Here is a 16,071-nt window from a genome sequence, read left to right as displayed (position 1 = left end):
CTAAACCTTGCCTATCTGTTTACATGTCTGAATGACTTTTAATGGGCTGTGCCCTTTCAAGATTTGACGTCATTTTATCCTTCTGCTTCACAACTCTGTTTTATTGGTAACAGATAACAATAATAAAAAAAGTGGCCTGTGGTTTGTGGTTAACCAATGAATTGTGTATTCAACAACTTTACAGGGCTGGTTTTCTCAACAAGTCAAACGTTTATCAGGTTTTTCTGAAACTTCCACATGTCTGGAGCAAGTTGTGTTCGTGACCATCGCCCATTCACACTAGTTCTTTGTTATCCCACTTTCTCATCCACTCCCTACACACTAGGGGTAATTTACAGAGGGCAGTTAACCTACAGACCTGTACGTCTTTGGGATGTGGGAGGAAACCAGAGCACACAGAGGAAACACCTGCAATCACAGGGAAAACCTGCAAACTCCACACAGACAGCACCCAAGGTCAGGATCTTACCCGCGTCTTTGGCGATTTGAGGCAGCATCTCTACCATCTGCACCACTGCCACTGCTCTTGCAGAATTTATATATAATTCATATATAATTAATGTTTTTGTATATGTGTTCTGAGACTATGAGCCTGCGATGCTGCTGCAAGCAAGAATAAAATACCCCAGTCATTCTTTCTTCTCCCCACTACCATCCGGGGAAAAGGTACAGGGACCACCAGACTCGGGAACAGCTTCTTCCCCTCTGCTCTCAGCCTCAGTGTTAATAGGCGATTGATGGTAGGTGGACAATGGGCCGAAGGGCCAGTTTCTACGCTCTTCGGCCTAACATTTGCTGTGTGTGCTTAGAATTCCGGGTGAGATCATAAACTCAGGCAGGGGTGGGGAACCTTTTCATGTTAGAATGCCACATTAAGTTAGCTGTAATCTAATAAGGCTGCATCCAAGAAACTTCAATTAGATATACTTCAAAATGTATATTACTTGGTAAAAACCTAACTTCAAGAAAATGAAAAAAAATTGTTAATTCTAAAGTTAACTAACGTTTTAATGGCTATGTTGTGAATGCTTTTTGTGGGAAAGCATTTGAATATTTGGTTGCAACCTGGAGGTACGCAGTTTCAGCTGATCTTCTAGATGGGTATCTGTCATTTGTGTCCTTAAGGGCTTAGGTTAGGTAGGAGAATGTAGATTCACAGCAATAAGTGGTTGAAAAGCAAGAGAGCATTTTGCGTGTGGGGAGAATTGTTTTGTTGAATCATTTACTCTGTGGTATTTTAAATACGTTCATTTTAAGATAAAAATAAAAATAATAAAAGACGAACAAAAACATATGAATAAAAATAAAATGATTTGTTCTACAAAATTTGGATTCATTCAAAAGGCTGTACTTAATGGCCTAGAAGGCAGCAGGTTCCCCACCCCTGAACTATGGTCTCATTTGTTCTTGCAGGTGAACAAAAGGGAATCCACACACTTACTACCTGGCCTTTAACTATTTTGCTATTCATGTGAGCATGTTGCATACAAAATGACTGCCTCGCTTCCTTCATTAAAACAAGGAGGACATTTGTTAAAAAATTGTTAATTTGCCTGCAGCTGCATAATGTTCTTCAAAAGCTGTGACACATAAACAGGTTCTTTCTCTTTAAAAGATATTTTAAATGAATTGCCAGGTAGTTTGGAGAAACGGTTTGATCCTTTCAGTAAAAAAATATCCTTTTCTGTTTAGTTGGAGCATGTTTTAAAAATTGTCAAACATCTAAAAAACTATGTTGTTGCCAAATAACCTTCAGTCTTCTCTGATCTTGATTCCTCACCCAGTATTTACAACTTCCTCAATAAAGAGACTGCAACACACTTTAAGTCTATCATCGCTGCAGGCTCCATAAAATACAAATGTCTCCCTTGCCTCAGCAAGCTTTCCCTAGCACATTGAGAGTGGCTTTTAACGCTGTGTTCTTGGCGCCTTCTTCTATTGCACAAGTCCCATGAAAACGCAAGACTGTGGCACCACAGTAAACTTAGCAGACAGTAGACAGACACAAAAGGCTGGAGTGACTCAGCGGGTCAGGCAGCATCTCTGGAGAAAATGAACAGGTGACGTTTCGGGTCGAGACACTTTCTCAGACAGGAATGGTCTCGACACCAAAACGTCACATATTCCATTTTCTCCTGAGATGCTGCTTGACCCGCGGGGGTTATTCCAGCATTATGTGTATATCTTCCGTTTAAACCAGCATCCGCAGTTCCTTCCTACAGATCTACCAGACAGATCTATTTCACACAAAGGGTGGTGGGTGTAGGTGTGGGTGTATGGAACGAGCTGTTGGAGGGGATAGTTGAGGGAGGGACTATCGCAACATTTAAGAAGCAACTAGACAGGTACATGGATAGGACAGGTTAATGGGCCAAAAGCAAGCATGTGGGGCTAGTGTAGAGGGGACATATTGGTGGGTGTGAGCAAGTTTGGCTGGTGAAGGTGGGGGGGGGGGGGCTGTTTCCACACTGTTAGACTATGATTTTATGACTCTAACTTTGCCACTGCCGTCGTTTTCTGCTGTCTTAACTTAGTGCGCAAGCATATTTACCATGACGTTATTTTGTCTGCTTTATGAGACCCTTAAGCCTTTTATAACTTTACAGTGTATTTTCTCTGGTTATTCCCCCCACCCCCCCCCCCCACCCCCCCCCCCCCCCCCCCCCCCCCCCCCCCCCCCACCCCCCCCCCCCCCCCCCCCCCCCCCCCGACACACACTATCCCTGGGCACATAGTGGCACAGCAGTAGAGTTGCGAGCTTACTGCGCCAGTGACCCGCTTCAATCCTGACTAGGGGTGCTATCTGTACTGCGTTTGTATGTTCTCCTTATGTTCACCATGGGGTTTTCTCCAGGTGCTCTGGTTCCACTTTCCAAAGACGTTCAGGTTTGTAGGTTAACTGGATTCTGTAAGTTGCCCCTAATGTGTGTAGGGTGCGAACCCGGAATAACATGAAACTGGTCTACAGATGATAGTTGGTTGGTGCGGACTCAGTGGGCCGATGGACCTGTTTCCACATGGTATCTCTAAACTATCTACAGGGAGTTCAGCTGCTCCTCAGCTCCCTCTACCCAGGTCTGATTCTGACCTTAAATGTGTGGAGTTTGCACATTCTCCCTTTAACCACATGGGTTTCCTCCAGGTGCCCTGGCTTCCTCCTAATAGTTGGTAGGATAATTGCCTCTGTAAGTCCCCCCTCGCTTTGGGTAACGTGGAAGATTTGGGGATGGGGGTGAAGTTAATGCCAGAGAGAATAGGGCCGGTTCCTGTGCTGTACTTACCTATCCTCAACATTGTATTTGTGTGTGGGAGGAATGTACATCAGAACTGAAGCCAAACAATGTGGGTGTTGGAAATCTGAAACAAAAGCAGAAACTGCTGGGAATAATCAACGGGTCAGGCATCATCTGTGGAGAGGGAAAGAGAGAAAGTCAATGCTGCATGTCAGTTCCTTTTCAAGAGTCAGTAGTCCCAAGTGTTTAATTGTCATGTGTACCAGGTACGGAGCAATGAAAATTTTACTTGCTGTAGGTTTACAGGCACGTTAAACGTAACCCCACCACAAATAAATATGCAAGAGATTATCAATGTTCTAAGAAAACCAGACTTTGATAATGCAAACCAAGGTACATAGAGCAACCTTGCTAGTACCAAGTCCATTGCAGGACCTTGGCCGATGCCATCTCCCATACAGTCTAACTCCCCTTTCCATTCCCACACTGACCTTACTGTCTCCGGATGCTCCAGTTTTCTCCCACTCGCCAAGAACCTACAGTTTTGTAGGTTAATTGGCTTCAGTAAAAATTATTGTTAATTGTCCCTATAGTTAGGATTATGTAGGGAGGAACTGCAGATGTTGGTTTAAATCGAAGATAGACACGAAAATGCTGGAGTAACTCAGCAGGACAGGCAGCATCTCTGGAGAGATGGAATGGGTGACGTTTCACCCAAACATTTCTCCCATTCCTTCTCTCCAGAGATCCTGGACCTCCAGAGATCCTGGACCTCCTCCATGGTCAGAATGAGGCCACATGCAAACTGAAGAAACAGCACCTCATATTTTGCTTGGGCAGCTTGCAACCCAGCCGTATGAATATTGATTTCTCCAACTTCAAGTAGCCCTTGCATTGCCTCTCTCCCCGTCCCTCCACCACCCTAGTCATCCTTCTAGTTTCACTATCGCCCTTTAGTTTCACTGTTTGTATCAACTCATATCACCTTCTCCACAGCCAACAATGGACCATTGTGGGCTCCACCTTTCTTTGATCATCGTTGCTGTCTTTTATTTGTCCTTTTCGTTCATTCGTTCTATATATCTTTTCATGCCTTTAGTTTCCCTCTTCCCTGACTCTCAGTCTGAAGAAGGGTGTCGACCCAAAACGTTACCTATTCCTTTTGTCCTGAGATGCTGCCCGACCCGCGGAGTTACTCCAGCATTTTGTGTCCATCTGTGGTTCCGGTTGCGCTGGGTGGTTCAGGAACATGATGTCTGGTGGGAAGAACAGACTTTTCAACCTGGACACAATGGTTCTCAGGCTCCTGCACCTTCTTTCTGATGGTTTGGTTTCGATTAGTTTAGTTTATTGTCACGTGTACCGAGGTACAGTGAAAAGCTTTTGTTGCGTGCTAATCAGTCAGTGAGATGAGAGCATGGGCAAGGTGGTGTGGGTCTTTCATGATATCAGCTACTTTCTGGGGCAGTGTTACCTGTAGATCCCTTCGTTTGATGGAGAGGTCAATACTTGTGATGGGCCGGGCAATGTCCACCTCTTTCAACAGCATCCTTCAATTTTTATTGATATTGTAAATATTGTAGGGGCATTTACGAATTGTACTTGCCTAATAGGTTACCTAATAGGTACGTAGATATGCATGGAATAAGGGAGGTGGGGGGGAGATGTGGGGGATAATATGAATCAAAAATAGGCTGAGAAGATGAGTTTAACTTAGCATAATATTCAGCAGGCATTGTGAGCTGAAGGGCCAGTTCCTGTACTGTACCCTTCTAAGTACAAACAAGGTTAAAGAGCACGAGAGCAGCAGTAATCACAGAGGGGGAGCAATGAGAGCGAGAGTCTCGCAGAACTCCAGAGGGTGTGAGGAAGACAGCCTCTTCAAAGTGGGCATACTTTGAGGAAATGTTGCTGTGAATCAGTAAAACGGAGAATGCTGGCACTGGAACCTGGAGCAAAATCCACAAAGGGCTGCAGGAACAGCAGATCTGTGGAGGAAAAACTATAATTGATATATCGGTTCGGGACCTCTCTTCGAAATGGTCACAGTATTTACTGATCGAGTGGGGAACCTAATGCTCTTGTCCATAGGGCTGAAAAAGATTGCTATTTCTTGATTCCTCGAACTCCAATCATTTGATTTGTGAATATTTGCTATAATGCCATTGAATGTTTGGGGTGCGATTTATCATTTATTTTCTGTAATCATGCATAATGCATTTTCTGTTCCCTTGGCAACGTACTCTCTAAAATAGTAATGATGCATTTTGTCCAGCCTGTCAATTTACAATATTTCACTTCACAAAACATCTTCCAGGAACACATTCCTTTCATGACTCAAGGTATGGCTGTACATTTTCCCTGATTCAGAAAATGTTGGATCTTTGATCGGAACATGGATATCGGGCAGCAGAGATCATACTGTGGGCCAAAGGGTCGTCCCTGTGCTGCTCGAAATTAAACAAAGCACTGAACTAAAAACTGAAAATGCTGAAAATACTCAAGAGGGTCAAGCTACATCTATGGAGAAGGACATGGAGTTAACGTGTAGAAAGGAACCGCAGATGCTGGTTTATACCAAAGATAGACACAAAGTGCTGGAGTATCTCCATGGGTCAGGCAGCATCGGTCTGAAGGAGGCTTCCGACCCAAAACATCACCCATCCTTTGTCTCAAGATGAGTAACTCCAGCAGTTACTTACGTAACTAAGAAGGCTCATCAGCGTCTCTTCTTCCTGAGGAGACTGAAGAAGGTCCATCTGTCTCCTCAGATCCTGGTGAACTTCTACCACTGCACCATCGAGAGCATCCTTACCAACTGCATCACAGTATGGTATGGCAACTGCTCTGTCTCCGACCGGAAGGCATTGCAGAGGGTGGTGAAAATTTCCCAACGCATCACCGGTTCCACGCTCCCCTCCATTGAGTCTGTCCAAAGGAAGCGCTGTCTGCGGAGGGCGCTCAGCATCGCCAAGGACTGCTCTCACCCCAACCATGTTTACCCTCCTACCATCCGGGAGGCGCTACAGGTCTCTCCGTTGCCGAACCAGCAGGTCGAGGAACAGCTTCTTTCCGGCGGCTGTCACTCTACTCAACAACGTACCTCGGTGACTGCCAATCACCACCCCCCCCCCCCCGGACACTTATTTTTTTTTTTATTCAAATCGTTTGCTATGTCGCTCTTCAAGGGAGATGCTAAATGCATTTCGTTGTCTCTGTACTGTACACTGACAATGACAATTAAAATTGAATCTGAATCTGAATCTGAATCTAAAGTTACTTTGTGTCTTTCATCGACATACAGCTTACGCTTGATCGCTGGCCTTTTTTAGGGTTGGTTTAGTTTAGACAAACAGCGCGGAAACAGGCCCTCCAGCTAACCAAGTCCACACCTACCAGCAATCACCCCATACATTAGTTTTATCCGACACACTAGGGATAATTTACAGAAGCCAATTAACCTACAGACCTGCACGTCTTTGGAAAGCACCTGGAAAACCAAAGCACCTGGAGAAAAGCCAGGTGGTCACAGGGAGGGTGTACAAACTGTACAACAGCACCCCGGAATCAGGATGGAAGCTGGGTCTCTGGCGCTGGAAGGCAGCAACCCAATGGTTGCGCCATTCTGCTGCCTCATTCATTGTCCTATTGAACTTTATACAAGATTTCCTGCATCAGCAGTTTATTTACTTCCCCATCAATGTGGCGAGAAATGACTTTGCTTCAGCTAACAAGCAACTGATTTGCAGTCACTTCACACCTAATTAAATTTGTCAAATGTTTGTACAGTAAAAATTCCTCTGAAGTGTCTTGGGGAGTATTCATGCTTCAAAAGTGCAGTGCAAATGAATGCTTTCATCACTTTTGTAGCAAGCAAAACATCCCAAGGCACTTCACGTCCCAAGGCACTTCGACTTTTTAATATGAGATTTTCATTGTGCTTTTCTATATGACAAACACTAAAACAAATACACATGATTGGAAAATGGTTCCCAACCCGAAACTCCCATTACTAGTGGGAGAGTCTAGGACCAGAGGCCACAGCATCAGAATAAAAGGACGTACCTTTAGAAAGGAGATGAGGCGGAATTTCTTTGGTCGGCAGCTGGTGAATCCGTGGAATTCATTGCCACAGAAGGCTGTGGAGACCAAGTCAATTGCATATTCTTAAGGCGGAGATTGAAAGGTTCTCGATTAGTACGGGTGTCAGAGGTTATGGGGAGATGGTGGGAGAATGGGGGTGAGGATAAAGATAGATTCGCCATGGGGGTGTAGACTTGATGGGCTGAATGGCCTAGTTCTGTTCCTATAACTTGTGAACTGTCCATTCTTTCGATAGATGCAGCCTGATCCGCTGAGTTCCCCCAGCATTTTGTGTTTTGCTCATTCACACATAGTAATTTTCTGAATAGTGCTGGAGTAATAAGCGAGTTCGGTATTCCAAAAAACGCAAGAAATCATGGGATTTGTCAAAGGACAGTCGAGAAAAAAAACAAACCCGGGTGCCAGGTCGCGGGAGAGCAGGGTGTAACAGTGAGAGAGATGGAGGAGATGCGAGTGGGAGACGGGGAGAGACTGGACCGGCGGAGAGATGCTGAGAGGTGGGGGAGAGAGAAGGAGGGTGAAAGACGTGCGTGTTGGTATTTTGCTTACTGATGTGTTTAGTTTACCATTCCGTGGGGAGTGCCGGGGTTTGCACGCTGGTTGCAGAGGTGGGAAATGTCTGTGGGGGGGGGGGGGGGGGGGGGGGGGGGATGCATGGCTTGTGGCAGTTCTTGTGGAGATGGGGTGTCTGGGACCTGCAGTGAAGCCGCGATAGCGAAGTTCCTCTCTCCCCATCCCTTTCCCCATCCCTCTCCCCTCCATCTTGCCTTTACCTGCAGACAGGCGTCGTTATGTAGGAAGGAACTGCAGATGCTGGTTTACACTGAAGGTAGACACAATGTGCTGGAGTAACTCAGCGGGACAGGCAGCATCTTTGGAGAAAAGGAATAGGTGACGTTTCGGGTCGAGACCCTTCTCCAGAGATGTTGCCTGACCCGCTGAGTTACTGCAGCATTTTGTGTGTATCCCCGTTGATGATAGGTGCTCGGCCTTCGCCGGCACCGAGGAGGTTAACGCCACTGGATAAGGGGAGAGGTGCAGCTGACGGTCCCCGGCCCGACCCGGCCTGGCCCGTCGCGGAACGGGTTCCTCGGGAGTTGGAGCAGAGTTGAGCTGGAGCTAGTACTTCTGCTCCGTGCCGACTATAAGCCTGGGGCCACCAGTGCTCCGGGCCAGTGTCCTGTCAGTCCAGGATCACCCCAGGACATCTTCGGCTGCCCCCGGACCAGGATGGGTCACTTGGGAGGAGACAGGGAGGGTAGTGAGACTGCGCTCACAAATCTGCCTCCTGGGGTTATGCAGGAGAGGGGTGCATGGTTCGCCTCTGTATAATAACCCTGTATTAAGTCAAAGTCAATTTTATTTGTCACATCTCTGAAGGTGCAGTGAAATGAATTTGCCAGCAGCGATACACTTAACAAAACCCACACAACAGCCAATAAAATTTTACACAAACATCCACCACATCATTCTTCACTGGTGGAAGGTAACACAGTCAGTCCTCCTCCTTTGTTCATCCGTGTCCGGGGCCATAAACCCTCCACAGTCGCTGCTACCGACGGCCCGATGTACATGCAGCAGTTGTGCTGCCGAGAATGTTTATCTCCAGTGTCCTATGACCTGGGCATGCGCAGTCGGAATACCAAACTTGCTTATTCAGGCAGTGTATGTGTCAGCATCTGTAGTCTCTTGTGTCTCCAAACCCAAGCACTAAACTGTAATTAACATAGAGTCGTGGAAACAGGTCCTTCGGCCCAACTTGCCCACACCGACCAACATATCCTTTTTACACTAGTCCCACCTGTCTACGTTTGTCACATATCCTACTAAACCTACCCTATCCATGAGCGGGCGCAGCGGGTGGAGTGGATCCTGACTATGGGTGATGTCTGTACAGTTTGTATGTTCTCCCTGTCTCCTCCCACAAACTCCAACGATGTACACGTTTGTGGATTAATTGGCTTGGTAAAAAAAAATGTAAATTGTCCACAGTGTGTAGGATAGTGATAGTGTACGGGGGTCGCTGGTCGGTGTGGACTCCGTGGGCCGATGGGCATGTTTCCACGCTGTATCTCTAAACTAAACTAAATGAGTACTTGCCTCAACTACCTCCGGCTGCTTGTGTTATACTCCCACCACCCTTTGTCTAAAAAAGTTACCCCCTCAGGTTCTTATTAAATCTTTCCCTCCTCATTTTAAACCTATGTCCACTGGTTTCGATTCCCCTACTCTTGGCCGATCAATCCGGCAGTTCGTTCAACGGAGCCGCTAGTACCTCCAAAGGGTTAAACGAACGAGGCCGTTCCTCTCTCTCCCTCCCTCCACTTACACATATTTACCCTCTGCTGATCTTCAGTGACGGCAGGTGATTTCAAAGTACGCCAGTTGTGAGGCAGAGATTGCTTATTGGTGGCCCGTTCCCTCCCTAAGTCACTCCTCCATCTTTCCCTGTATGTGTGTGTGTTTTTTAATCTCTTAATGTCTCAGGAGTTGGCAGGTTTGATGCAGAGTGTTGGCTGGACTGGACTCGCTGCCGGCTTGTGAGTGTGTGTGTGTGGGTCTCCTTTATTTGTTAAGGGAAGGCTCCCGGAATAAGACAAGTAGAATCCCTCCCCCCACACTCGCAGCCCGCACTGACTAGACATTCACCTCCTCCTCTCCCGCGGCAAGTGGCGATACGACCCCGCTTGGAGCCAAGTGTGAGTGAGATGCGTTGATGGGTCTTTCTGTACAGTTAAGTGATTATTATTGTCGTCTGAATTTTTCCGCGGGTATGTATGGATGTATGTATGTATGTTTGTGGCACGCCGTGTTTTGGCAGTGTTGAGGACGTGTTTCCACTTTGCGACTTTCTGTATCAGACCAAGATGCCGTGCTCCCTCCCGTGCAGAGAGACAACTGTTTAGAAGCCGCGAGTCGCGCAAAAGGAACGACCAGCAAACAATTGTAAAGTTTGTTGCTGCTGCTTTGGGAGGGAGAGATGTGGCATTTAATGCTCGCCAGAAGGGGAAGGGAGGGAGGGAGAGGAGAGGGGGGGAATCTCTTGGTTGGGGCGATTTGGGGCAGTTTAATTGCTGGGGCTGTCGCTTGTTGAGGATACAGTCGTTGTTGATATTGACACGGGAGCGCTCCACTCCACAGGTGCGCTGCGCTCTGCAGGGCTCTGCATCGGAGGGCAGTTTACACCGGGGCAGCTAGCTCTCACTGACCCGGCTTAAGCTCTTGTCGGGGAACCCTCTATCACACCCTCAAACTGCAGATGATTAACTGGACGTGGCTGTCTCGAAGAGGCGCCGTCACCTTTGACTGTATCACGCATGTGGAATTTCAGGTACCAGGGGAGGGTGCCCCAGTTTAACATTGGAGACGTCGGTGCGAACAATCAGTTTAGATTAGTTTATTGTCACGTGTACCGAGGTATAGTGAAACTTTTTTGTTGCGTGCTATCCAGTCAGCGGGAAGACTATATATGATTACGATCAAACCATCCACAATGTACAGGTAGATACACGATAAAAGGGATGACGTGAGGGTGGTGCAGCGGGTAGAGCTGCTGCAGCCTGAGACCCAGGTTTGATCCTGACTACGGGTGCTGTCTGTATAGAGTTTGCACGTTCTCCCTGTGAACCGCGTGGGATTTCCTCGGGTGCTCCCGTTCTCCTCCCCCCCACCCTCCAAAGCCGTACAGGTTTGCAGGCAAATTGGCTTTGGTTAAATTGTACATTGTCCCTGGTGTGTAGGATAGGGTTAATGTACGAGTTGGCACGGACTCGGTGGGCCGAAGGGCCAGTTTCCACCCTGTATCTTTAAACTAAATTAACTAAACAAGATGAAGACGGATCAATTTCATCTGTAAAGCATACATGTACTTGCAAGCATCTGCATTTTGCGGGGTGTATTATTTTTTGCTGCTGGTAATCCCATTTTCTGTATCTCAGCTGGATGGATAATAATTGATCTGCTTCCTCTCTCTGTATCCCACATGTGGCCTCTGGAACAAGGCAATTGAAAAAGAAGTTGCATTTGTATAGCATCTGCCGTGGTTTCCAGAGCAGTATGTTTGAGTTTAGTTTATTGTTGTGTACCGAGATACAGTGAAAAGCTTTTGTCGTGGGCTATCCAGTCAGTGGAAAGGCAATCCATGATTACAATTGAGCCATGTACAGATACAGGATAAAGGGAAATAATTTGAATAAGTGCAAGGTAAAGTCGGAACACAGATAGTCCGAGGGTTCCAATGGAATGTAGGAAGATTAGTGTTGCAAAGGTGGTAGTCAATGTGCACACAGCAAGATCCCAGGGGCAGCCAGAGGAAGGATTTGAGGCAAGAACAAAATACAATATTCAGGGATGCTACCTGACCTGCTGAGTTACTCCTGCACTGTGTACTTTTTTTTTTTTAGTTGGTCAGATCGCATTTGCAGTATTGTGAGCCATTTTGAGCCCCATATCTGAGGAAGGATGCGCTGGAGAGGGTTTATGAGAATGATCCCAGGAATGACTGGGTTAGCATATGATGACCATTTGACGACACTGTGCCTCTACTCGCTGGAGTTTAGAAGGATGAGCGGGAAACCTCATTGAAACTTACCGAATAGTGAAAGGCCTCGATAGAGTGGATGTGAGGATGTTGCCACTTGTGGGAGAGCCTTGAACCAGGGGTCATAGCCTCAGAATCAAAGGACATTTCTTCACGAAGGAGATGAGGAGGAATTTATTCATTCAGAGGGTGGTGAATCTGTGGAAGTCATTGCCACAGAAGGCTGTGGAGGCAAAGTCAATGGATATTTTTAAAAGCAGGGATAGATAGATTCTTGATTAGTATGGGTGTTATGGGTTATGGGGAGATGGCAGGAGAATGGGGTTAAGAGGGAAAGATAGATCAGCCATGATTGAATGGTGGGGTTGACTTGATGGGCCGAATAGCCTAATTTTGCTCCTATCTCTTATGAATGTTATGGAGTAGAACTCTATGAAGAGCAACAGTCCTCTTACATTACTCTAGCAAGTGATAGGTTAACAGAATGTTGTTTGTAAACTAGCATTTGCAGTTCCTTGTTTCTACAAAGAACAGAATGTTGGAAGACCTTGGCTATCAAGCCATTAGCGAAGAGCAAATGACTAGACCCCCTTCTCTGGGTAAATGAATCTGCCTTTCTTGTATGTTTTCTATGTTGATGCCATGTTCCTCCATGTTGAGTGCTCCTGTAATTTTGGATCTATTAAGTATTCTCTGTAATGATCAAGCAAGGTACTCGGTTCAAAGGCAATCTGGAATGGGGAATGATCGCCAGCTTTGCCAATGGCATACAGAAATGTGAACGCAAAGGGTGGTTTGCCCATTGCTGCTGAAGTGAATGATAGAACCTGTGCGTTAATTTGGTTTTACGTTAAGCTGATCATCAGCATTGTTTCCCGAATCACATCTTCTCCTGTTCCCCAGTGTTGTACCTTATATGGTTTTGTGTATTGAACTGGGCGGCACAGTGATACAGCGGAAGGAACAGGCCCTTCGGCCCATTATGTATGTGCTGAACATCGTGCCAAGGTAAACCAATTTAATCCATGTGCCTGTCTAAAAGCCTCTTAAACTCCACTGTCATATCTGATCATATCTAATAGAGATCATAACATCTCTGTACTAAGATAGAGATACTGTGATCTATAGTAAGGATCAGATATTAGATGATATCTCATTTCCTCCAGGTGCTCTGGTTTCCACCCGTATCCCAACCACGGACAGGTTTGTAGATTAATTGGCCTCTGTCAATTGCTGCTGGTCTGTGGGAATGGATGTGAAAGTGGGATAATGTAGAATTAGTGTGGTCTAGTCCATGGTCGGCATGGACTTGGGCCGATGAGCCTGATTCCACGCTGGTATCTTTCAATCGATCTATCAATTGTTTTATGTTTTTTTCTTTCCCCAAGGTGCCTACAAGGTGCCTACCCCACACCATAGAGACAAGACCGTATGTAGTTCTGCCAGAGTCCACTAGATAGTGCACAAGAGCTAGTCACTTTGTTCTCCACCTTCTGCACCCCACCTTCTTCAGGGAAATGGCTTCTTGGTTGGGGCAGTGGGGGTTGTCTCAAACCTCTGGGGAATATATTCCAATTCTTCCTGGATTCCCAGTGACAAGAAGCTATGAAAGTGGGCGAGATGTCCATCCTTAGACCTGTGCCAGTAGTTTCATTTCACGAGGCAAAGGGAAGTGGATGGAGGCTGTTTGGCCCATCCAGCCAATGCCGGCTCTCAGGACAATCTCATTCCTAACAAATTGGTATCTTGTAACCTCTTCTTAAATTCCCACGTTGGGCAGCACAATGGTGCAGCAGTAGAGGTGCTGTCTCTCAGTGCCAGAGACTCTGGTTCAAACCTGATCCTGTTGTACCGAGTCTTGTATGTTTTCCCTGTGACAGGGAACCCTGTGGGTTGTCTCGTGGTGCTTCTCTCGCACTCCAAAGACATACAGGCTTGCAGGTTAATTGGCTTCGCTAAAACTTGTAAATTGTCCCTAGTGTGTAGGATAGTGCTAGTATACAAGGAGATCACTGGTTGGCATGGACTTGCTGGGCCGAAGGGCCTGTTTCCACGCTGTTTCTCTAAAGTCTAAAAGTCTAAATTAACGGCAGCATCTCCAGCATTGTAACAGTGACTCCATTTCAAGAATTATTTATTGACCGGAAAGTGTTTTGGGAAGGGGTGCAAAAGGCGCTATCTAAATGCAAACCTTGTACATAACTTGGGGGCACTTTCAGTCCACTTTACTTGTGTTGACTCTGACTGTTCATTCCAGCCGGTGCCACACCCCAGCTCAAAATGGGTTCCAATCCTAGTTGGGCTCCAATTCTCAGTGGAGAATTGTTCTTAAATCTGCTGGCACTCCAGGCAGTGTGCTGCTGATCACAGAGGGCTGTTGTGCAGATGTGTTTTTTCTTATTCTCCTTTTCCTTCTGGTTTCTTTGCTCATCATGTGAAATCTGTGCCCTCTGGTTCTCCATCATCCTGCCGGTGCAAACAGTTTAATCTCTTTTAAGTTTACAAAGCGCTTCATGTGTTCATCTGTGTCGCTTCCCTTCTCTGTGGAAAGCTTCCAACCATCAGTTTCAAACGCGTAGTGCCTCCAGGCCCCTTGCTTCTGTGCAGTCCGTTGTCTAGAAGTGGGAATTTTTAGAGCCTCTAGAAAGAACACAGAGAAGATTTACGTGGATGTTGATGTGAGATTGGACTTTTCCTAGAATTTTATTCCTTGAAGCACAGGAGGCTGAGGGGTGATTTTTTTTATAGACGTCACATGGGCTTACTTAGAATGAAGATCTCTGGAGAAAATGATCTAGGTGGCTTACAAGTGCCTGTGGAGAACATGCTGTGGGATATCTCTGTGTGCATGTTCTCTCTGTAACACCAGCGGTCACGGGGAGATCGTGCAAACTCCACACATCCAGCACACGAGGTCAGGATTCGAACTCGGGTCCCTGGTGCTGTGAAGGGAGGCGCAAAGTGCTGGAGTAACTCACCGGGTCGGGCTGCATCTGTGATGCACAAAATGCTGGAGTAACAATGCTGGGGTCAGGCAGCATCTCGGGAGCAACTCAGCGGGTTGGTTAGACATCAATGGTGCTGTGAGGCAGCAGCTCTACCAGACAGCATTCCCACCTTTCAAGTCAAACATGCAGGTTTGAAACCAAATTACAGGGTGCCCCAGTGAGTTCCAGTCTGGGTTTGACATCCACAGGAAGTTGCCCTTGGGTTCCAAGCAAATCTTTCCCCCCTCACTTTAAACCCATGTCCTTTTGTTTCTCTGTTTCCCCTGCTCTGGGCAAGAGACACTCTGCATCTAACCCAATCTATTCCTCTCATAAGAGTAGCAGAGGTAGTTGAGGCAGGTACTATAAAAACATAGGGAAAAAGACTTGGACAGGTACAAGGATAGGAAAGATTTAGAGGGATATGGGCTAAATGCAGGCAAATGGGACTGTCGTAGTTGGGACATCTTGGTCGGTATGGGCGTGTTGGGCTGAAGGGCCTATTTCCGTGCTGTAGTTAGATAGTGAGTTTGAAGTGCTGTTGGGACTTCAGGCGCATCACAGTAGGAGCCAACCTTTCATTTAAATGATGCCCAGGTGGATGAAATTTGTACCAAGGAGATTCATTGTTGCCCTGGGATAAGATATCGTTATTGTTGATCTTGCTGACGTTCACTTAGTTCATAAGTTATTGAAGCAGAATTAGGCTATTCAGCCCATTTAGTCGACTCTGCCGTTGAATCATGGCTGATCTATCTTTCTCTCTCAATCCCATTCTCCCGCCTTCCCCCTCATAACCCTTGACACCCGTACTAATCAAGAATCTTTCAATCTCTGCCTTGAAAATACCCAATGACTTGACCTCCACCGACGTCTGTGGCAATGAATTCCACAGTTTCACCACCATCTGACTAAAGAAATTCCTCCTCATCTCCTTTCTAAATGTACGTCCTTTTATTCAAAGGCTATGGTCACGGGTCCTAGACTCTCCTGCTAGTGGAAACAATATCCAGGCCTTTCACTATTTCGTAGATTTCAATGAAGTCCCTCCTCAACCTACTAAACCCCAGTGAGTACAGGCCCAGTGCCATTAAACGCTCATCATGCGTTATCCCATTCCTGGGATCTTTCCCATAAACCTCCTCTGGATCCTCTCCAATGCCGGCACATCATTCCTCCAAAATGGGGCCCAAAACTCCTCACAATA

General features: G+C 46.5%; 1 protein-coding gene across 3 annotated transcripts in view; it reads left to right on the top strand.

Annotated features, from left to right (window-relative positions):
- The window catches only part of sema3b (sema domain, immunoglobulin domain (Ig), short basic domain, secreted, (semaphorin) 3B), a 249,149-nt gene that overhangs the window by 101,066 nt on the left and 132,012 nt on the right, over window positions 1–16,071 (top strand). Inside the window, exon 1 of one of the 3 annotated variants that reach the window (XM_055648017.1) lies at window positions 9,715–10,036. The exons of 1 other annotated variant lie outside the window; for it this stretch is intronic. Coding sequence is in view for 1 of the 2 variants with exons in the window: in XM_055648016.1 (XP_055503991.1) it covers window positions 10,597–10,668 (72 nt within the window). In the remaining variant the exon portion in view is untranslated. Of the gene's footprint in view, window positions 1–9,714; window positions 10,037–10,475; window positions 10,669–16,071 lie in introns of those variants that run through there. One more of the 3 variants, XM_055648016.1, reaches the window with a different exon arrangement.

The sequence above is a fragment of the Leucoraja erinacea genome, chromosome 16 (genome assembly GCF_028641065.1).
Source record: "Leucoraja erinacea ecotype New England chromosome 16, Leri_hhj_1, whole genome shotgun sequence".
NCBI lineage: Eukaryota > Metazoa > Chordata > Chondrichthyes > Rajiformes > Rajidae > Leucoraja > Leucoraja erinaceus.
This window is presented reverse-complemented; position numbering and strand designations above follow the sequence as displayed.